The sequence below is a fragment of the Cololabis saira genome, chromosome 21, assembly GCF_033807715.1.
Source record: "Cololabis saira isolate AMF1-May2022 chromosome 21, fColSai1.1, whole genome shotgun sequence".
In the NCBI taxonomy this organism is placed as follows: Eukaryota; Metazoa; Chordata; class Actinopteri; order Beloniformes; family Belonidae; genus Cololabis; species Cololabis saira.
Window position 1 is genome coordinate 4,966,404 of NC_084607.1, and position 24,707 is coordinate 4,991,110.

The 24,707-nt window shown below is 39.3% G+C and overlaps 1 protein-coding gene across 1 annotated transcript; it reads left to right on the top strand.

Annotated features, from left to right (window-relative positions):
• The first annotated feature begins 5,740 nt into the window (after positions 1-5,740).
• Positions 5,741-16,919, top strand: LOC133421831 (chromobox protein homolog 2-like). Its single transcript, XM_061711611.1, has 5 exons — positions 5,741-5,816; positions 5,909-5,952; positions 13,245-13,310; positions 13,460-13,529; positions 15,316-16,919. The coding sequence occupies exons 1-5, from the start codon at positions 5,745-5,747 to the stop codon at positions 16,585-16,587; spliced, it is 1,524 nt and encodes a 507-aa protein (XP_061567595.1). The 5' UTR covers positions 5,741-5,744; the 3' UTR covers positions 16,588-16,919.
• The last annotated feature ends 7,788 nt before the right edge of the window (positions 16,920-24,707 follow it).

Consider the following 24,707-nt stretch of genomic DNA (forward strand, 5'->3'; position numbering starts at 1 on the left):
TACACACACACACACACACACACACACACACACACACACACACACACACACACACACACACACACACACACACACACACACACACACACACACACACACACACACACACACACACACACACACACACACACATTTCCAGTTGCCCGCCTCTCTTGGAGCTCTAGCATCAAGTTACACATGGAGGCGCGCTACTTCTGGGTAAGACTTTCAAAATAAAAGCCCTTTGATTCTCACCTTTAGTATTTAATCTATATAAAAAAGAACATAACTGAAACTATTATAACGTCATGATTAAAATTTTCTATGTAAAATGTGGTTTTATTTGATACTGTACTGATCTTTATTTCGGCTTGTACACACTTTCTTTACAAAACAAGATGAAAAGGTAAAAAACAAAACAAAAAACAAAAAAAAAAAAACCCAAAAAAATTATTTTGCCGAAAAGGTGTAGCTGAAGCCGTAGTTTATAGTGCCTACCCTTTTTTCTTATGATCAGCTTAAATATGAGACATTAGCATTACTCCGTGGAAACAAACAATGCATAAAGAAGACAAAAATAAATAAGACAAAATATAAAATTGACGTTTCACATTCTAGAATGTTTTTGATAGTATACTTTATAATTATAGTGTTTTATATTTATTTACAGTATTTTATTTAAACATTTCCTTAAACTTGAAGATAGAACTACACATTTTTAGGTCGTTGTCACAACTATTCCATATTTTTCTAGCCTTAATTGATGTCCATCTCTTTTTAATATTAGTTCTTACTGTCGTCGTCTCAAACATGAGTTTCCCCCTCAGGTCACAGCAGGTTTCTTTTATCTGGAACAAATCCTGAATGCAGTTTGGAAGCAGTTTCTGCTGGGCTTTAAAGGCAAATAAAACAGTTTTCTGCTCGGCTATATCATGGAATTTTAGATTATTATATCTAATAAAGAGATTATTTGTTGGTTCATAATAGTCAGATCTATTAATTATCCTTAAAGCTCTTTTCTGTTACAGGAAAATAGGGTTTGTATTTGTTTTATAGGTGTTACCCCAAACCTCCACACAATAAGTCATGTATGGAACTATGAGTGAGTTATACATGAAAAACTGTGCTCTTTGACAGAAAAAATAATTTGTTTTATTTAATATTGCTAGGGTTTTAGACATTTTTGATTTTACACTATTTATATATATATGATAAACAATAAGTCATAAGAATGAATGTTTTCTGGTTGGGGCTCTGAATGCAGATCTACATCTATCTACTGTACGTCTAGAGCTGTTAACTGGTGAAGGTTCAAGCTGTCGAAAGCAGGTTTATATTCAACTTTAGTCTCTCAGACCTCTGAGTTTTATTTGTTTTCACGAGCCAGAAGGCAGCGACGCCGTCAGTGTGGCACAAAGTCCAGATAACCTGCAGTTTATCACTCACGTGCTGGAGTTGTAGGTTATTTTTAGAATGAGAGGAAACTACTGTTCCAGCGCGTGGACTCTGTACTTTAATTGCACTGGGTAGGGAAATGAGACTAAAGATAAAGATACAATTTAAAAAGGTTAAATGTTCCATGCGAAACATCATTCATTATAATCAGTAAAAAATCAGGGGGGATGGTGGATTTTATCATATGGGGACGGATAATTTGTGCTGATTACAAATAATATAATATATTACAAATAATAGCAGTGACCAAAACACCTGCAGAAATCCTGCAGGAATGACATAGCAGCAGTTAAATGCAGCCTTCTGTAAGCTTTAAATATCCACTGGGCTTACATCAAATACATCAAAACACAACCATAAAAAACACTTTTCTGAACTTATCAATATGACTCTGTCCTTCACAGGATAAGTAAAATGGATCACTGCAAAAACTCACAATCTTAACAAGAATATGTGTCTTATTTCTAGTTAAAATGTCTCATTTTAGTAAAAAAAAATCTCATTACACTTAAAACAAGACTCATCACTGGAAAAAAACAACAATTTCACCTGTTTCAAGTAGATTTTCACTTGAAATAAGTAGAAAAAGATTTTTTTGCTTGTAATGAGAAGATAAATCGTGTCCCACTGGCAGATTTTTCTACTTATTTCAATTGAAAATTTACTTGAAACAGGTGAAAATGGTCAAATAAGTTATTTTTCTGGTGTTATTTTTCTGGTGATGACTCTAAATGTTGAAATAGCAGTAAAACCACATTCATTGATGAAATGACATAAGGGATGGAAAGGGGGGGTGGCAGTTTTACAATAAATGATGTGGTAACTGTAACCTGTGTGCCACCAAACATGGACGTTACAAGGTCGTTACGCATGAGTTACACATCTCACACCGGTTCACACGAGGACTATTTTACTGGTCCTTAATGGTCTGTTTGACATTCACCATCTTCTGCTGTTTTACAAACAGAAAAGTGTCAACAACACAGTCCTGCACTGCAAGCATTAAGGTCACATGAACTTTTATCAATATCAATGAAAGAAAACGCCCCATATAATGGTAGTCTATTATTTCTGAGTGGATTCATTCGCAATGTCAATGATTCGTTTGTCTAATTACAAACGTCACCGCCTGAGACGCTAATTTAGATGTTAATTCCCACTGAGAGTGATGTGATGACAGCCGGGGAACCAGGGGCGTGAATAAAACAAGAAGTAGCTGTGGCTAAAATCAGGGGTGTCAAATGTGCGGCCCGAGAGAGATTTTCATGTGGCCCGCGAGAAGTTTCCAACGCAAAAAAACAAAATGTTAATTTACTAAAAAGGAAGGCATAAATAATTGCCATGAATCGCAGCATATCCGATAATATATTTCTTCTACAAATCCATCCTTATTCCACAAAGAGAGCAGTTTTCAACATTTTTTTTAGTTTTCTAGAATGCATTTGCCGATTTTTATTTCTTTGTAGACGGTCGTTTATTTTTATTAACTGACTATTATTATACATTTTCGCAGGAAAAATATCACTGCTAAAAAAGATGATAGAGATATTTATTCTGAGAATTTCAGTTTTGAATACGAGGATAGTGACAAAGTAAAACAGTTAAAAAAGAAGTGCTGACTTTTTCAGCACACTGGCGTAAATATCCGCGCCAATTTTTAAAAATAAATACTCTTAATTGTACTGGAAAAATCTCTAAATCACAAAGAAACACTCTCAGATGTAATAAGAAAGATTTTGCTTTTAATTAAATTTCCTATAAAAAAGTGAAATATAAAAAAAACATACTTGTTTCTGTTTATCTTTGTAAAATGATATTAAAAGTATCTTACATCATTTGAAAAAAAACGAGAAATTTCAAGAAAAGATCCTGAAGAAATATATTTTACATAATTAGAGTGTAAACAAAGTGCATATTTCCTTTAAAATTAACTAAACTGATATTGGATTAGATAACAATAGTAAAAAAAAAAAAATTAGAGAAAAAATGTTCCGCACCGTTTTTGTTATTTTGAGCGTGCGGCCCGCGAGAAAAAAATATGTCAAATCCGGCCCGCCAAGCAAAATGAGTTTGACACTCCTGGCTTAAAAGATCAGTATTTGGTATTTGATTCCTGTTTTTAAAATAAAACACTCAGTACGTTTACATGCACTGACAGCCGGGCCGAATTGAAGCTCTTGAGATGGAGCTTTTAGTGCCAGATAAATCATCCTAATCCGAGTTATTCCTGCATGTTTACCAACCCACACTTAGCCGAGCTAGCGACCGCCCCGGGACTTCCTTCAGGAAGGAACCGGAAGAACACCAACCTGAATGGCACCACCTAGCGTCACGGAGTCGAACAAACCTCAGTCAATAATCGATTGTTTCCTCATGCATGTTTACTTGGATTTCTCTGAAACTCTAGTTTAATACTGATCTAGATTGTTGCCAATAGTTTGATGTAGATGTGCAGGTAACGGCACATTGTCATCTTTTTGCTCGGTTTTTCTCAATTATCATATTTTTCTTTTTTTATATATATATATATTTTCTGTTTTTCTTCAAGAAAAAGATACATTTTGATGAGGGCAAGAGAAATAAGTCAGCTCGCTCTCATAAACAAAAGCAAGCTCTTCAGAAATAATAAGCGTGAAATAATTAGTAAATTGGTAAAAATTAAATTAGTAAACCGAACCTTTACTCCGTAACTATAGATATGAGTATCTCCCAACATCTCGGCCCTAAAAATCGTTTTTTTTTTATCATATTATATATTCCATAAGATGAAACAAAAACCTGCATAATTGAAAATGTATGTTAATTCAGAAAAACAGAGCTGGAAAGGTTTTTGTAAATAAATAAAATATTTTGACAAAGAAAGATGGTTTTATTTGACCCGCATGTGTTTTTATATTGAAATCACTACACTGGCTTCCAGTGAGTCAAAGGATAGAGTTTAAAATCTTCCTCCTTTCCAAGGATACTGAAAACAAGGATTGGACACATGGGGGGATTGCACATGCGCAGTAATAAATGAAGAAAGTTGTTTCTGGTTCTTTTGTTGATCAGATTGAAAATTAACAGTTTTAGATTTTTTTAATGTTGAAACAGAAAATAAATCAAATATGAAACCTGGGAGTGAAACATGAGTTTAATCTGTAATCTGTCTTCACTCCGTCATGAAACTGCAGTGATGTTGTGACAGTCCGTTCACCTGCAGCGTCCAATCAATAATCAATAACATGTACTGAACTCTAACATACTGGAAACGAATAGGAAATAGAGAAAAGAGTTTTCCACTTGCTGTTTTAATTACCAATTTCGATTTTCAAACACATCAATGAAATCGGATAACGGATAACGGATAACGATCCGTTTTACGATTTTTATTATCAAAACAAAAGATGGGGAACGGATTATTTTGGATTATTTCTCTATTTTTATATTGTCATTTCAAAACAAAAAACGGATGGCCGCGAAGTACACGGACCGAGATGCAGCCCTAGTCATCATTTTCTAGAACCGGCCCCATGGGTGCAGATCCCAGGGGGACGGGGGGGACATGTCCCACCCAATTTCTGAAAAACATGAATTTTCCCCCCCAATAAAAATACCCTAAATTATTCAAAATTGGAAAAATGTATTTTCAGATTTAAATGTTGAATATGTAGAATATTTATTAAAAATATATTTCTAAAAAAATAATACATCCACGGTGCGTTTTGAGGGGTACAGAATGAAAGCAATGGGTCCTTTTTTTTAGAACTGTTTACCACCATAACTGTGTTAAAACATGATCAGTTAGTTTAAACAACTTGTTTAGGGCTCCATATTTCATCCATATATGAATTGATCGTGCATAAAGTAGTCCCATAGGATAAAAGGAAGATGGTGAGAAGAATTTGAGATGAGTAGACACTACATGCCCAAAACCCTTAAAATGATGATTTACGAATATAACAGTTAAGTAAGCAGTGACACACACTGTTGGCTGTTTAGGACAAATAAACAAGAAAGGTAAGCACAATAAATGATTCTCTGTGCAGTATTTTTTGGCGAGCCTTTACCAATTTATGGCATGGTATGAGTTGCATATTGTCAAAAAATTTTAAATTAAAATCACGTTGGTGTCCCCCCCAATCCTGACATCGGATCTGCACCCCTGACCGGCCCTGTGTAAAGCACTTTGAATTACCTTGTGTTGAATCGTTGCCTCGCCTTATTTTGAAGGGCTCGGCCGGCACTTCCGGCGCTGCTCCTGCTTGCCGCTGATTGGCTGCTCGCTCCTCTCGTGGTTGATAAAGAAGCGTCTCGGAGCGGCGGCAGACATGGAGGAGCTGAGCGCCGTGGGAGAGCAGGTTTTTGATGCCGAGTGCATCCTGAACAAGCGGCTGAGGAAGGTGAGCTCCGGCCGGTGCTCCTCTCAACACCTTCCCCACCTTTAGCTGCGGATTCAAACCCGCAACTCTCTGTTCTGTCCCCTCTCCTGCAGGGAAAGTTGGAGTTTCTGGTGAAGTGGAGGGGATGGTCATCCAAGTAAGTGCAAGTGCTGCAGCTCTGCAGCCCAAACAATGAAAAACAACAACAACGTGCCGCTTGTTGCCTGGAGGGAAACCAGCGCCTAAAAAACTTACTTTTACGCCCCAAAAACAGCCAAAAACTGCAGAAAGTCGTGATATTTCGTCGCTGTGGGCGGTTTCTCCACAAATTGTGCATTCATCCTTGCTCTTTTGTTTATTACAACCGAGCCAGTTTAAGTTACAATACACCCACACAGAAACACACATGCAGGATTTACTACCCTTAATCTCATTTAATACTTAAATACTTAAAAAAAAATAATTTTTAAATGTGTTTTTGTTCAAATTTTAAACCTGAGATTTTAAATTTTAAACACAATTTTTGAGTTAATGGCAAGTTTATTTGTATAGCACAATTCAACACAGGGTGATTAAAAGTTTTCACTTTCTGTTTTCAGAGCTATCATTATTATTATTATCATTATTATTGCTATTATTATTATTATCATTACTATTATTATTATTATTATTATCATCATCGTCATTATTGTTATTATTATTATTATTATTATTATTACTATTACTATTATTATTATTTTGTGTAGACTTATGATACTTAATTTGTTCTTTTTGTATATTTTATTCAGTTAAAAGGTGGGCAAGATAAGCTTTATGCTTCAAGCCCAGACCTTTTCGGTCAAATATGACAAAGTTTGTTGATTTTTGTTTGTGATTGACCGAAATAAATATTAACTAAAGTGCTTTACATCAACATTAAAAGCAGCAAGACACAATTAAACGGTAAATAACAAATAAAATGAGGCAAAACAATAAGAAGCACAAGTTGTTTAAAAGTAGGGGCAGTAGAGTACAGCAGGTACATCTCATTCTTACAATGGCAAGAATTACGTTTCTATACGGTCAAAACGTACAAAGACCAGATCAAATACAGTATTACAAAAGTAATCTGTAACAATTCATACTTTATTTATTTATTTATTTATTTATTTATTTATTTAAAAGGGACAACGCACATTAATTGACATGAGCACTTGAGTCCATCATGTAAATGTGCCAGATTTAGCCGTACAGGCTAATTTACATCTGCATTCCCTGGCAGGTTGATGGTATATATATATATATATATATAAAAAACATTGAAAGAGAACACACTAAGGCCCCGTTTACACGGAGCAAAAACTGTGGTGTTTTCATGCGTTTTGGCCGTGCGTTTACACGAAAACGGAGCTCAAAGTCACTAAAAACGATCATTTCTGAAAACTCCGGCCAAAGTGGAGATTTTCAAAAACTCAGTTTTCACGTTTGCGTCTAAACGGAGGAAAACAGAGATTTAGGCTCAGAACGGCACAGAAACGTCACGAGCGTCATTTGTGCGACCTGTGTTTACAATAAGTTTGGCCACCGTCAATATTTTCTTGTATTTTATATTCTAAAGTCACACTTAAAAGTAACTCCACTTCTCTGTCACTCCAAACGAAAGACTCTCGTTCCGTCTTGGAAGTAAAGCCTGAATTATGGTCCCGCGTTACACCAACGCAGAGCCTACGGCGTAGGGTACGCGGCGATGCGCGCCGTACGGTGCGGGTCGCCGCGTACCCTACGCCGTAGGCTCTGCGTTGATTTAACGCGGGACCATAAATCAGCCTTAACTGGAAGTTACACGTGTCATTTGTTGGTTTTTTCCAGGATTCTGATTGGCTGGCATGACGTTAACAGCGTTTTCATGCGGGTTCGTGTAAACGAAGAGATTTTGAAAACGATCTCGTGTAAACAATGGAATTTTTCAAAACGTAGAGGGGGAAATATCAGTTTTTGTAAATACCCGGCTATGTGTAAACGGGGCCTTAGCCTTACAGGCTAATTAAATCTGCATTCCCTGGCAGGTTGATTTTATATATATATATATATATATATATATATATATATATATATATATATATATATATATATATATATATATATATATAAAAAACATTGAAAGAGAACACACTAAAACACTTGAGCACAGAGTACAAACAATTGGTAAAACCATGACATAACTCCGAATAATGACAAACAACATAAATGAAGAACTATAGCACACAATAACATTAGCTCACATAAAAGCACATAAGCACAAACGGGTAGTAAAAACAATAACCTGAGCCTATACCAGATTATAACATTGTGTTTGATTATCCAGTAACCACTGTTTTGTGTTTTTAGAGAAGGAATGAAGAGATGTGATGTTCCTTAGTTGTACGGGTTTAGTGTTCCAGGTTTGAGCTGCTCGATAGGAAAAGGCCGACTGCCCAAAGGAACTTTTTCTATGTGCAGTTTTGCAATCTCCTCTGGTGTAGGGATGCAAATTATCGATTATTTCATTAATTGATAGTTGATAACCTTATCGATCGATCATCGATTAGTTGATAAGCGGCGTTTTTCCCCCATCTGAGATACAAACATAATTTTTTTTGCTTATATAAAATACAAAGGACATTTTAATGTATTCCTTAATCAAATATTTATTTGATACAAAAGTAACAAAAAGACATTTTTGTACCACAAGGAATATAATATAAAGTGCACTTCAAGGCTATTAGTAGTAACAGCAGCCATAATAGTGTCATTTGTGTCAAGCAAATTTGAAGTTCTAGTTACATTTTAAGTTAGAGTTTTGGCAGTGTTCAAAATAAAATTATGAGACCTGCTGTATTGGAGCACATTTTCTTTTAGTTAAAACTGTAGCGGGAACAGATGTTTAGAGAAACCTATGTATGTACCGGGTGAAGGCTGATTTATGGTTCCGCGTTACAACAACGCAGAGCCTACGCTGTAGGCTACGGCGGCGGCTCTGCGTCGATTTAAGGCGGAACCTTCAGGCTTCAGGGGAACATATCGGAGAAGAACCAGAAGAATATAGAGTGGATTAAAAATAAAAGTTAAGCACTGAGCTACATGTGTCTCCCGTCTGGGCCATTGCAGACTCATGGCCTGAGCACGTTACTAAAACCAAACATATCCGCCTCTTTCTTCTAACTTTATGTGCGCGGCGCAGCGCGTTGTGTCACATTAAATGTGGTCCGGGCGTAATACCAGCTGGTGAAATTAAACGAAAAAAATAAATAAATAAATAAATGGATTAATTGTAATCGTTAATTTTAATCGGGTAATTTCATAACGGCAATTCATCGAAAATCGATTAATTTTTAACATCCCTACTCTGGTGGCAACTGTGGTAGATGAGTTTAGATTTTGCTTAATAAACTCATTGAGTGGAGGCGGGGCCAGACCATGAAGGATTTTAGGTACGGTGAATTAAACCAATTTGATGATTCTACGTCACAATGCCTGTAATAGATAATTAATGGATCTGACGGCCAGTAATGGGCGATATTTTACCGTTCACGATAAACCGTCAAAAAAATGTCTCACGATAAGAATTTGTATCTCACGGTAAAAACGATAAATTCCTGTTGATGACGTTTTTGTGTAAAGATGATTTATGGTTCTGCGTTAAATCCATGCACAACGTACGTGAAGGAAGGGGGAGAAGGAAGGGAGAAAACAAGGAAGGAAGGAAGGGAGAAAACAAGGAAAGGAGGAAGGAAGGGAGAAAAGAGGAAGGGAAGAAGGAAGGAGAGAGCAGGAGGAAAGAAGGAAGGAAGGGAAAAGGGAAGGAAGGAAGGAAGGAAGGAAGGAAGGAAGGAAGGAAGGAAGGAAGAAAGAAAGAAAGAAATGAGCCAGAAAGAAAGAAAGAAAAAAGGATAAATTCCCGTTGATGACGTTTTTGTGTAACAAACATGGCGGATCTGAGAGCGAGATAGATTTATAGTTGAAAATGTGGAATTGAATCGGTATTTTTTTTGATCGTCATTTTTATTGTTATCGGGATAAATGGCAGAAATTATCGTGATACATTTTTTAGTCCATACCGCCCATCCCTACTGACGGCCCCTCCATACTTTGGCTTCTTGTCACTTGTTTCTGTAATCCAGCACCAGTGTGCACCGCTGCTGCCAGCTCCAGGGTTTTCTGTTGGAACCACATCCTGTATGTGTGCGTAGGAAAGGGGTTGGGGTCGATCACTTGGGCGGCTGATCAGAAGTCGTCGCCGGTGCTTGAACCCGAGTCGCTGGCAGGACGACCCGTTTCTGCTCCTCTGCAGCACGTTTCCCTCTCCTTCAGAGATCCGTATCACGTTCATAGACGAGACGCAGAGATAACAACGCCGTCGTACCCAGGAAGGAAACCAGCACAAGCTTTAGTTTTTAAGATCTGGAAAAAACAAAGTGAAACGGAGCGGAAAGAACCTAAAAATGAGACGCGAGTAACTGCAGCAACAGGGCCGGAGAGAAAGTTTGAGGAGTCTCACCCTGATTTATTTATTTAATTTAGATTAGGTCTGTGTTGAAAAAAATAAATTTTCCGATTCTAAATCGATTCTCATATTAATTCCTGAAAATTGATTTGTATGTCTAAATATTGATTTGTTTTTTCATCATTACAACTTTTGGTATTTTTTTGTTTATGCCCTTAAAAGGAATGTTTTGTTGGACACGAGAATAACTGGTGCCATGTTTTTGCCTTTAAATCTGTTTAAACGTATGAAAACATTAAAGTTTTCAGTTATAATTGCATAAATTGTCTATATTTCATTACTTTATATACTGTTTTGGGGTTTTTGGACACAAAAACATTGTGTCCAACAAAACATTCCCTTTTTTTGGGGCATAAACAAAAAAATACTCAAAGTTGTAATGTAATGATGAAAAAAAAAAAAGATCTTTAGACATACCAATCGATTTTTTTTTGGAATTAATGAGAATTGATTTAGAATCAGAAAATCAAATTTTTCAACACAGGCCTAGAAGGTGCAGATGTTTTCCTCCCGATATTGTATGGGCAGAAATATGTGCCACTAGAAACTGAATTTGAATCATAGAAACTGAATTTGAATCATTTATATTTGAATTTGAATTGCTCAACTTGAATAATTGCATTAAAAAACTGAATCTGAATCACATAATTTGAATTTGTATTGTTTAATTTGAATCATTGCATTGAAAAACTGAATCTACATTCCGAAAAACTGAATCTACATTCAGCTCTCACAATTCAAATTCAGTTCTTGAAATTCAATTTCAATTCTACTGTGCCAGACATCCGGGTCTTCTGGAGGAACAGCAATCGAGTGCAGATACAAAGAACTCGGGTATCAGTCACGTGACGTTTTTTGTTGTCAGCGCCATCTTGAGGACCGACCGGGGACATGTGTTTAATGCGTGTGTTTTATAATAGATCCATGGTTTAATGGTGCCTGTACTGCTTAAACAACCTTAACTTGCTCAATTCTCAACAGATTTTCAAACAGTTTGGTTTGTTATGAACGTCGGAGATGTAGTTATGACACTGCATACTTGTGAATAATTATAAACATTGAAAAACGTACTTTTGTATGAAAATAACAAGAAACAGATAGCTATGACATGGTATTTATATTAAATGAACATTTCTATAGTATTCTTAGTAATATTTATATTTACATTATCACATATATTATTACCTTATAACATGTATGTATATATATATATATATATATATATATATATATATATATATATAATGACATAACATGTATTTATATTATTACATTATAACATATATATATACACACACACACATGTTATAATGTACACATATACACATATAATACACACATTATGTCATAATATAAAAACATCATAATGTAATAATATATAAACATGTTATAATGTAGTAATAATATATATATATATATATATATATATATATATATATATATATATTATAAGGTAATCATATATGTGTTATAATGTAAATATAAATATTACTAAGAATACTATAGAAATGTTCATTTAATATAAATACCATGTCATAGCTATCTGTTTCTTGTTATTTTCATACAAAAGTACGTTTTTCAATGTTTATAATTATTCACAAGTATGCAGTGTCATAACTACATCTCTGACGTTCATAACAAACCAAACTGTTTGAAAATCTGTTGAGAATTGAGCAAGTTAAGGTTGTTTAAGCAGTACAGGCACCATTAAACCATGGATCTATTATAAAACACACGCATTAAACACATGTCCCCGGTCGGTCCTCAAGATGGCGCTGACAACAAAAAACGTCACGTGACTGATACCCGAGTTCTTTGTATCTGCACTCGATTGCTGTTCCTCCAGAAGACCCGGATGTCTGGCACAGTAGAATTGAAATTGAATTTCAAGAACTGAATTTGAATTGTGAGAGCTGAATGTAGATTCAGTTTTTCGGAATGTAGATTCAGTTTTTCAATGCAATGATTCAAATTAAACAATACAAATTCAAATTATGTGATTCAGATTCAGTTTTTTAATGCAATTATTCAAGTTGAGCAATTCAAATTCAAATATAAATGATTCAAATTCAGTTTCTAGTGGCACATATTTCTGCCCATAATATTGCTTCGTTTTTAGAAATTAAAAGGATAAATAAATATTATCTAGTGGTAAAAACCTGAACTCGAGCACATTTGACGGTTATAAATGCAAAAAGAGACAAAAGGTGGCGTGCAACAATAAAAGAAAGGGTTTTGAGGGACTTTGGGGCCTCGCCGGCTACCTGTGACCCGAGATGAACCCGGGGGGGCTGAGCCCGACGCTGCCGGGCCGGCGGGTTAATGGGCTTTAACCAGCGAGTGTGATGATGAGTGGCAGCTGGCGGGACGGGAGGCGGGAGGGCTGAATAGTGTTATTATGATGCCGAGGCCCGGCGCTCTCCTGCACCACTGGGGGGGGGGTCGCAGCTCCAAGTTGGAAATGTTTTCTCAGTTTTGACGAGACAACATCAACATCAGTTGTTGTTTGATCAAGTAAAACATTAATGGATTCTTACTTGGTGAAGGATTTAAACCCATCAGTTGGTTTGAGGTAGGAATGGGCGATATTTTACCGTTAACGATTTACCGTCAAAACAATTCCCCACGGTGAGAATTTGTCATCTCGCGGTAAAAACGATAAATTCCCGTTGGTGACGTTTTTGTGTAAATCCTGATTTATGGTTCTGCATTAAATCCACGCACATGTCTCGCTGGGTTTTCAGATCCGTTTGAACAGAATCCTTCGTCCTACGTAAAATAACTTGATAGTTTTGCAAGGTAACCGCGGGTTGACTGTGCTGAAAGGTCGGCTGGTAAATCTGGGGTCGCCGCTGAGGCGTCTACTCTGGCGGGGCGTCCTCGGCCTTTTCTGCTCGGTGGTGACGATGTTCCTGTCGATGTTTCAGACACAACAGCTGGGAGCCTCAAGAGAACATCCTGGACCCGCGGCTGCTGGCTGCCTTCAACAAAAAGTACGTCCATTATTTTCACTATTCTGGGTCCCGTAAACTTCAGGGGAGAATATAATGTGTAAAGATTTGTAGTCAATACCACCTAAACAAAGTGGTCTAGATTGGCTGATGAGATCTCCTCAAATCTTCTCTTTTCTCTTGAATAAAAGAGAGCAAGAAAAGGAGCTCCTGATGCTTAAACGAGGAAAACGGCCCCGAGGACGACCGCGGAAGATCATAGTGAGTACAAGTCTGACGCCGCTTCCTCGTTTCTGGAGGTTTGGTGAAGATGGTTTTTAATTAGAGCTGGGTATCGATTCAAATGTCAAGAATTGATTCGATTCCGATTCTTAAGATTCAGAATCGATTATCACCATTTGATTCGATTCAATATTGATTTGGGTTAGTGTTGCCTAGATTATATGACTGTAAAATAACTTTTGAAATAATAATTTCACAATAATTATTGTGAAATAACTAAGAAATAAATAACTCAAATAGGCATTTCAATATCCATTTAAAGTGCAAAAAAAGAAGGAAATTGAAACAGCTCAAGCAGTAACAAATTATTTTAGCTTGTCTGATTTATTCTGTCACCAGACACAGCTGGACATGAAGCACCCGGCATTTTTCAGGTATTTCATGACAAACCGTGTCCGATAACAGAGAAACCAAACAAGCTATACACGAATCCAGCAAAACCCGGAAGTCGAGCGGCCGCCATTACTGTGGTGGCGGCTCCGCTCCTCCGCTCCCATGGATCTATTACTCCGCTCCCTGCCAGGCTCTCTTAATGTATTTGTATCATCGGAAAACTCCTGTCCCGTCACGTGCATTTGTTTTGATAGTGAATGAAGACGGGACGGACTTTCAAAACTACTTTTCTGTTTCACCAAGTGAACAGACGGAACGCAAAAAAAAGATGTTAAACTGCTGGAAAGGAACTGGAATTTACCGGGATACCTTAAACAAGGAAGCCAGGGAGCGGTATATGGAGAAAATAATGATTATTAACGGTCTGGATCCATATGAAATCACTACTAAAGAGTGGAGCTCCGATGAGGATTTACTGCTGCAGTTCTGCAGAACCCACGTTACTACCTTGTTTAGTGTTTGGCAGCTGCTTTGGTAAATGTTTGACTCGCCATGTGTTTCAATAAATTAGTATAATAGTACAACATACAGTACATGTTTTGTATTACTCTTACTTTTCTTTTCTTTTTTTTTGACTGCTATATTATGGTGAAGAGGCTCCGAGGCGTGAGCAATATTTTTCTTTTCCTCGTGAGATTATTTTTTTCTTCTGCAGCTACAAATAGAGTTGATATTTTTTCCTCAACAAACTAGTTTTATCTGCAGATTGGGGTTATGTATGTATGTATTCTGTATCATCTGGAGCTGAGATAGTTCTGCCCTTCAATTAGAGACCTGTAATTGTGTTTTTTTTGGTCATCGGACGCCAGGCGATCAATAAAATATTCTTGGATACCTAAAATAAAACAAAACATAAACAGGTGTTGTTGTTGTTCTTTTTTTTAATCACGTAGCCTTTCCATAATGATTAAATGTCGCGCTGCTAGCTTGCTAACGTCAGCACACGTAACGTATGCTATATTATAGTGTTTAATCATACACTCCCTTATCTCCCTATTCCTCTATTCTTTCCTGCTTATCGCTCAAACAAATCATTATTTATAAATTAACATCAGCATTAATTTAAGATACCTTCATTATTTATGGAAGGCCACTGTCTAACATCATCAATCCAGCTATAATGATGCTGTAGAGCGTCAGGTTACAATAACAGCGCTGCGGTGGCAGATTGACACCTGCCACCGCTGAAATGTCCAGCATTTTCTCTAAAGAAAAGTTAATTTAGTTCAGGAGTTTTCAAAACTACTGGGATTAAAGTTCACCAGGCAAAAATGTAATGATGGGAAAAAAAAAAATGTAATAAAAAAAAAATTTGAAACATTTTTTTTTTTCAACACAGGCCTATTTTTAACATTTGCTCTTTGAACTCCAGGAGAACGTTCCGGAGACCCCGAAGTCCAGCAGCTCCTCGTGCTCCTCGTCCTGCATGAGCTCCAACTCCTCGTCCTCCAGCTCGTCCTCGTCGTCGTCCTCGGAGGAGGAGGACGATGACGACGAGGAGGACGGGGGGGGCCAGGCCACGCAGGCGAGCCCCCCCGTCCGGACCAGAGACCTGCACCCCGTCCCCCAGCAGAAGGCCCAGATCGTCATGGCCAAGCCGGAGCCGCCCAAGAAGCGGAGCAGGAAGCCGGTGTCCCCGCCGCCGCCGCCCAAGGACTTCCAGCAGCTCAAGGGCCCGCGCCGGGTCCTGAAGGCCACCAAGGACGGGGATCTGCCCGGCGCCATCAAGAAGCCCGTCCACCCGGCCAGCTTCACCTTCATGGGCTTCCACCGCGGCTCGCCCCGGGAGGCCGTGGCGGGGCCGACCCGGCCCCTGCCGGCTCAGGGGGGGGTGGGCGCCGTGGCGCCGGGCAGATCCCCCGTTCAGACCTCGCCCCTGAGCAAATCCAGCCAGGGCCGGAGCGCCCACGCCGCGGGGAAGCTGCCCGTCTCCGGGCCGGGCCTCGCTCTGAAAGCAGCCGCCGGCAAATCCAAAGGCGTGGCGGCGCTGAATCTGAATACTTCCAAACATCCCACGCAGGGAACCACCCAGCACACGCTGAGCCCGCCCGGCGGACTAAAGAAGGCCCCGCCCCCTTCGCCGGCGGCGCCGCGGATGCTCGGCGCCAAGGCGGCGGCGAGCCTGCCGTCGAAGGGTTCTGGATCTCAGCCCCTCAACCTCCAGAACAAACTCTCCCAAGGCGCCGACGGCCCCGGAAACGGAGCCGCCGCGGCGCCGGACCAGAGGAACCCGGCGCGGAAGACCGCCGCCTCGCTGAGTCAGGGGGGCGACCCTCCGAAAACGCCCGGGAGACCGCCGGCCAGGAAAGCAGACAAGGCGAATGAAAACCAGACCCCCAGAGTCCAGGCCCGGCTGGACAAGTCCTGCACGGAACTCCAGAGCCAGCAGGAGAGGGCGGCGGTGGTGCCGAAAGGCGGCAAGAAGGCCAAAATGACCGACATGAGCACGGGCGAGGAGGAGAGCAGCTCGGACTCGGACCACGACTCCTCCTACGCCTCCGTCGCCGCCCAGATCCAGGACTGGAAGCCGCCGCGCAGCCTGATCGAGCACGTGTTCGTGACGGACGTCACGGCCAACCTGGTCACCGTCACCGTCAAGGAGTCGCCCACCAGCGTCGGCTTCTTCGGCCTCCGCAACTACTGACGGGTTGGATAAGCTCCGGGGAGCAGCGTCCTCCGGGCGCCCGGTGGAGCGGGTCGGGGGGTGCGGACCGCCTCACGGCGGGACGAGTGAATCCGGACCGTGTCACGGGTGGATCAGGGACTGAATTACAGGGTTCATTTATTCTTCATCTTTTAGTTGAGACACATTTTAGACGTTACAAAATAGCTTAAAAATACAGAGTCAGATATTGATTGTAATTATTTATTTGTTCTCGTCTAAAACCTGCCCCCCCCCCCCATCATATCAAGATCAAGAGTCCTCCACTAAGTCCTCCACACGTCCATCATGTCCATATTTCAAGCATCATGATAAAAGTTGCTGATGCCGCATTGATGTTTCATTGATGCCGATTCGATGTTTCATTGGTGCCACATTGATGTTTCATTGGTGCCACATTGATGTTTCATTGGTGCCACATTGATGTTTCATTGATGCCACATTGATGTTTCATTGATGCCGCATCGATGTTTCATTGATGCCGCATTGATGTTTCATTGATGCCGCATTGATATTTCATTGATGCCCCATTGATGTTTCATTGATGCCCCATTGATGTTTCATTGATGTTTCATTGACGTTGCATTGATGTTTCATTGACATGGCATTGATGCCGATTTGTTGTTTCATTGATGCCACGTTGATGTTTCATTGACATGGCATTGATGCCGATTTTTTTATGTTGCATTGATGCCGATTTGATGCCACATTGATGTTTCATTGGTGCCACATTGATGTTTCATTGATGCCACATTGATGTTTCATTGATGCCACATTGATGTTTCATTGATGCCACATTGATGTTTCATTGATGCCACATTGATGTTTCATTGGTGCCACATTGATGTTTCATTGGTGCCACATTGATGTTTCATTGGTGCCACATTGATGTTGCATTGATGTTTCATTGATGCCACATTGACGTTTCATTGGTGCCACATTGACGTTTCATTGGTGCCACATTGATGTTTCATTGATGCCACATTGATGTTTCATTGATGCCACATTGATGTTTCATTGGTGCCACATTGATATTGCATTGATGTTTCATTGGTGCCACATTGATGTTTCATTGGTGCCACATTGATGTTTCATTGGTGCCACATTGATGTTTCATTGATGCCACATTGATGTTGCATTGATGCCACATTGGTGTTTCATTGGTGCCACATTGATGTTTCATTGGTGCCACATTGACGTTTCATTGGTGCCACATTGATGTTTCATTGGTGCCACATTGACGTTTCATTGGTGCCACATTGATGTTTCATTGGTGCCACATTGATGTTTCATTGGTGCCACATTGATGTTTCATTGGTGCCACATTGATATTGCATTGATGTTTCATTGGTGCCACATTATGTTGCATTGATGCCACATTGATGTTTCATTGGTGCCACATTGATGTTTCATTGGTGCCACATTGATGTTTCATTGGTGCCACATTGATGTTTCATTGGTGCCACATTGATATTGCATTGATGTTTCATTGGTGCCACATTATGTTGCATTGATGCCACATTGATGTTTCATTGGTGCCACATTGATGTTTCATTGGTGCCACATTGATGTTTCATTGGTGCCACATTGATGTTTCATTGGTGCCACATTATGTTGCATTGATGCCACATTGATGTTTCATTGGTGCCACATTGATGCCACATTGGTGTTTCATTGGTGCCACATTGATATTGCATTGATGTTTCATTGGTGCCACATTGATATTGCATTGATGTTTCATTGATGCCACATTGATGTTTCATTGATGCCACATTATGTTGCATTGATGTTGCATTGGTGCCACATTGTTTCATTGATGTTTCATTGACGCCACATTGATGTTTCATTGGTGCCACATTGATGTTTCATTGATGCCACATTGACGTTGCATTGATGTTTCATTGACATGGCATTGGTGCCACATTGATGCCACATTGGTGCTGCTCTCTGCCTCATCACCACAGACTTTATAACGAAGCTGAAGCCACAACTTGAGATCAGTATTAAAACATATCTTGCTTTTTTTTTTTTAACCAGTGAAGCTTGAGTTATGGTTCTGCGTCAAATTGACGCCGTGCACATGCCGTCGCCGTGACGTGAACCGTTCGGACTTCTCCGTCAGTACCCCCAATGACCGCTAGTTCGCAATCTTTTCCTGAATGGTTTATCCAACTTTTTCCGGTCACAGTGAATCAAAGAGATAAGGACTATTGTGCAAAAAACCCACCCAAAAAAAAATCTCACATACACGAAGAAAAGAGCGCTGAAAGTTCACGACTGCTTCAAACCGGAAATCACAGCCCTCTCGTCTGCGTTTGGTCTGCGTCGCCTCGACGCGTAATTACAATTTTCGGGAGGTGCGTGTCAACGCGTTACACACGCCGTAGGCACGGCGTCGTTTTGACGCAGTACCATAACTCAAGCTTAAGTTTTGACTGAACGACGGATTTGACAGAATCATAAAATCCCCCAGAAAGTTAGTCCTGGTTTATCGTCTGTTTTTCCCGGAGTGGGCTGTGACTTTGTTAAGTTGACCTTTTAAACTTGTGAATAAGACCCTACATTTATTTGAATATAGTCTGGTTGTAATGTGACGGCAGATAAAGGGAACGTGAGCCGACGGCGGTTCCGTCTCTGCAGGAGCCAACTTCAAGTCTTACGTGTATTGAATCAATAGCACTGTTTATATTTTTTTAGCATTTCATAAAATAGCTACCTCCTTTTTATTCTCAGCATTGGCTGCGTTTGTATATCGATGTCTGTGCGTGGCTCTGAGAGTGTGGGACTGCCGTGTTTTCACCTGGAGGAGCAGGCGGCGGCCAGTTCCCGGCTGCAGCTTCCCAAGCGGGTCGAGGCATGTGGGGAGTTCAGATATCTGAGATAAGACCGGGGCCCGGCTCGGGTTCATCACCGCCGTCCTCCGCGGCTCCAGACACAAGCCAGAGAGCAAGTGTTTGTCTCCATCAGGGCTCCGTCGTCCGTCACCGACACCAACAGATCATGATTTTGTACTAATGTTTCATAGATACTAGTCTTCCAGTACTGGGACTCTTTTATTAGGTCTTTTTTTACTATTTATTTTTCTTGTTGGTTACTTACTAGCAGCTGTTTACGTCTCATCCAAGCCCGCATGCGTGAGGTCGGGAGCTGCAGGCGTCTTCCTGCCAGAAAAGAAGTCTTTATCTGATGTAACGGAACAGAAACCACCAGGATGTTTCGCTCCTTCCTTCTCCCCCGAGCGGAGTTCAGCAACCAAGCACTTGGAGTTCCTCCGTCTCGTCCAGGTCTACCGACGCTGTGCCTTTCTCCCCCTCAGAGACTTAAAGACGTTACCCAAAGATGGTTGGAGGTTCAGGTCGACTCTCCCCTTCGTTTCACAGATACCGGACCAATCAAAGCTCAGATACTCGACGTGAAGCGCGACGGGTCGTAGACGTAGCTCAACTCGTCTCTAACGGGTTTACGCTTCGGTGCAAAGAGTCGCAGCGCGTTGGCACCAGCCATCTCAACAGGATCCTGTTCTCTTTGCAATCTATTTATTTCAAATTAAAAGCCTTTAGAATAGTGTCACCAATCCTTGTATTGTGCCACTTATATTTACTAATAAATAATAAAAAAACATGTCTCACTTTTTTGATTTGTCATGAACATAACAGTCGCTTGTTGTTTTGGCAAAATGACATAAATACATATTTCTATTTAGTAAATCAATGCAAACTAATCATTTTAATTGGGTTTCCTATCAAATTAGTTATTTAATGACACATTTCAGCGCTCGTGCAGGTTCAGATGAAACACGTTTCACCTCTAAATGCCGCATTGATGTTGCATTGATGCTACACCAGGGGTCGGCAACCCGCAGCTCCAGAGCTGCTCCTTTTTTTTCTTTTTTCTTTTTTTTTCTCTTTTCTTCTCTTTTTTCCTTTTTCTCTTTTTCTTCCTTTTTCCTTTTTTTTTTTTCCTTTTTTCTTTTCCTTTCCTTTTTAATCTCGACATTTCGACTGTCTCAAAATTTTGACTTTTTTCTCGACATTTCGACTTTTTTCTCAAGATTGTACTTCAACATTAATCTTGAAATTTCAACTTTTTTCTAGAAATATCAACTTTTTGCTCGACATTTCGACTTTTTTTCTAAACATTTCAACTTTTTTCTTGAAATTTTGACTTTTTTCTCGAGATTGTACTTCAACATTAATCTCGACATTTCGACTTTTTTCTTGACATTTCAACTTTTCATGAAATTTTGATTATTTCCTCGACATTTCGACTTTTTTCTCAACATTTTGACTTTTTTCTCAAAGTGCATAATGAAAAAAACATCTTCCCCCAGTTATAACTAATATAGATACATGCAACATCTTTTGTCTTCATTCTAAGGCTGATACAAGACTCAGTAATTTTTTGCGGCTCCAGACATATTTGTTTTCTGTGTTTTTGGTCCAATATGGCTCTTTCAACATTTTGGGTTGCCGACCCCTGTGCTACACTGATGTTGCATTGATGCCGCGTTGATGTCGCATGAACTTGAGTTCCACCAGCCATCTCAACAGGATCTGGTTCTCTTTGCAATCTATTTATTTCAAATTAAAAGCCTTTAGAACAGCGTCACCAATCCTTGTATTGTGCCACTTATATTTACTAATAAATAATAAAAAAATATGTCTCACTTTTTGTTATTTCTATTTAGTAAATCAATGCAAACTAATTGATTTTTTTTTTTTTTATTGGGTTTCCTATAAAATAAGTCCTTTAATGACACATTTCACCGCTCGTGCAGGTTCAGATGAAACACGTTTCACCTCTAAAAGTCAGTCATTGAAACTTTCTCAGTGTCCAGTAGCAGAAAGTCGTGTGCAGCCCCTGAGCATGCTTTGGGAAATGCCAGGGGCCCGGGGCCCCAGGGGGGTCCAGAGAAGGTGAAACACGACCTTCGTCTCACCTTTGTTCACCGAGCTTTTCCTCGGTTAAACACAGTCGATACTTAGTTCAACTCAGGTTCCTCTTCTCACACCAGGAAGCGTCTCAACAGTCAAACTGTTGCAATAGATTTCCAAATCTGCTCCAACTGTCCTGCAGCCTGTGGACTTATTTTTGCTTCTTCTTCTCCGTCTGAGCCCCGGAAACATTTTGTTCTTTGGTGATTTTGAATATTTGATGAAAATATTCAATTTGATAAACTTTTTTTTGTGCCGATAACAGGCCAGGTCTGCATATTTAAACACTTGACGTGTTTTGATGGATTTCGGACAGGTGGGTTTATGTAACATGTATGTAACATAATGTTTTTGAGACTAAAAAGGGCTCTTTTTTAAATTGTTTTAAGCATTTTTTCCTTTTTATTTTTGTTTTGATTTTTTGGGGGGAATTTTATTGAGGTAAAAAAAATCAACACTGAAACACGAGTTGCAGCTGTATTTCAGACGGGATAATATACAGGACTGTCTCAGAAAACTAGAATATTGTGATAAAGGTCTTTATTTTTTGTAATGCAATTAAAAAAACAAATGTCATACATTCTGGATTCATTACAAATCAACTGAAATATTGCAAGCCTTTTATTATTTTAATATTGCTGATCATGGCTTACAGTTTAAGAAAACTCAAATATCCTATCTCAAAAAATTAGAATATTCTGGGAATCTTAATCTTAAACTGTAAACCATAATCAGCAATATTAAAATAATAAAAGGCTTGCAATATTTCAGTTGATTTGTAATGAATCCAGAATGTATGACATTTTAGTTTTTTTAATTGCATTACAGAAAATAAAGAACTTTATCACAATATTCTAATTTTCTGAGACAGTCCTGTATAAGCTAGCTGATCCAAAATATAATTAATATTATCTTTCTCTTTTTTTTTTCAAAGGCTGAGTAGTTTTGGCCTCGATTAGCACTGTTTCTACAAAAACTGTTTGTTCAGGGAAGAAAAAATAAACCCAAGTCCAGAACCTGGTTCCCTTTTTTCTCCAGCTGAGACGTGCAGTTGACTAAAGCCGCCACTAGATGGCGCCGTTGCTCTGGAGCGCCAGTTTTTAATAGGTTTGCACGTTTACCTTTGAAATTTAAGTTAATAATCATAAGATATGTGTCATGATATCCAACAGAAACCTTTAAAGTCCAAAATTCCTTAAACTGTAAATTGAAATTTTATTCCCTGTAATATAAAAATCAGGATCAAACATTAAAACATGCCATAAACGTGTCACAAAACCGATGCACCAGATGGGTTTTTCTCAGCTCTGACTGCTGTTTTTAGAAACCTCCGACCACAGTTTCTCTAATGTCAAGTGTGTGCCAAGATAAATGTGGATCTCCTATGTTTCCAGCGTCCCCTCGCCTGCCGATCTGCCGCCCCGCTGAAAGCCTTTCAAACGTCGCCCAACAAGCCCACATTTCCACTTCATGGCCAGTTATCACATTTCAGCCACTCGTCTTCACGTGTGTGACTTGGCTTGGCCCGGCGGCAGCTTGTGTCTCCAAAGCCGCAGAATTGTGTTATCCATTCAGAACAGTGGCGGGCCGTCACCGGCGGTAACCGCAGGATAACTCCAGCTTTTCATCCGCCAACGAGGCGTTCAAATCGAATAATCTCTCCGTAATGGCAGCAGGGGCTGCTTTACAAGGCGGAGGGCAACGTGGCCAGCGTAAGTAGTTTCACATCGCCGCTCAGACGCGCTCGGCTGCCAGGAATCCACATTTTCTCCTCTCGCTTTTAAGTACAAATGACCTGCAAACCACGACACATGACAACAAAACCAGATCCTAAAGTTGTTTAGTGAAAAGACTTAACTCCATAACTTGCAAAATAAGAGTTATTACTATCCGTTATGCGAAAAACAACACTTAACCGGTTTCACCAGCTCGTTGCAGCTAAGTTGTCTCCAGGATGTTAACGTGAGAGCAATAAAACATTTCCAAAGAAATGCTGATAAATGTCAAATAAACATGGTGATCTGGGGGCAGACTTGTAATCTTTTATTTCATACGCTAATAATTACACTAACAAATGTCTGTGTCATGTGCAGAGCATGTAAATACCTTCCTGCTGGCACCGAGGCCGAGCACGTGAGTGTTCACCGTGATTTATTGGGAGTTGAAGATTTAATGGAATACCATCATTTTAACGGTTTTAAAAATGGTTTTAGCACGTTGAGAGTCTAATGTGGCGAATACCAGTGTTAGTTCTGATCTCTGTAGACGAGACACGAGACTCCAAACTCTACAGGACAGTCGGCACTTGGGGACAGAGGTGTCTTCAGTATTCACATTCATTACTCAGGTAGAAGTATAGATACTAGAGTTTAAAAATACTCCTGTAGAAGTTAAAGTATCAACTCAAGTTTTTTACTCAAGTAAAAGTATAAAAGTACTGGTTTCAAAACTACTTAAAGTATAAAAGTAAAAGTAATGTAAGGGGGAAAAAAGCCATTAAGGACAAAAGCCATTGAAAATGAATGTATCTTAGTATAATGCAAATATATTAAAGAAGCATATATGTGTCCTATTGAGCATTAACATGTGTTTCAGAGAGCAGCAGATATGATGACTAGTTGCCTATAAGTATTGTAATGGTGCAAAAAGTCAAACTTCATGTTCATGTTATCATTTATCCTAACCTTTATTGGAATGTACATCCAAGTTTAGTTGCAGGAATCTGAGGGAACGGATGTAAGAACAAAACTGGACAAGAACATCTGAAACAACCACAACCAAATTCACTCTATCCGGATGGAGCAATTTAACTGGATAGTTTTTATTTAAAGACCGAAATGAAATAGAGTAACGAGGCTGTTTTTAAAATGTAAGGAGTAAAAAGTACAGATAATTGTGTGAAAATGTAGAGAGTAAAAGTAAAAAGTCGTCTGAAAAATAATTACTCCAGTGAAGTATAGATAACCAAAATTTCTACTTAAGTAAGGTAACAAAGTATTTGTACTTCGTTACTTGACGCCTCTGATAGATAGATATGTGTTTATTGTCCCTGTGGGAGATTTGTTTGCAGCAAAAGACACACATGGCAATTTGACAAACAGCATAAAAACAGGAACACAGAACAGCAACACAGACACGGAGCATCCACTTGTACATGGTATTACCAGC

Coding starts and splice junctions, on each gene's coding strand:
- LOC133421831 (XM_061711611.1), top strand. CDS start 5,745: ATGGAGGAGCTGAGCGCCGTGGGAGAGCAGGTTTTTGATGCCGAGTGC. Junction 5,817..5,908: donor TGAACAAGCGGCTGAGGAAG/GTGAGCTCCGGC, acceptor CCTCTCCTGCAG/GGAAAGTTGGAGTTTCTGGT. Junction 5,953..13,244: donor TGGAGGGGATGGTCATCCAA/GTAAGTGCAAGT, acceptor TCGATGTTTCAG/ACACAACAGCTGGGAGCCTC.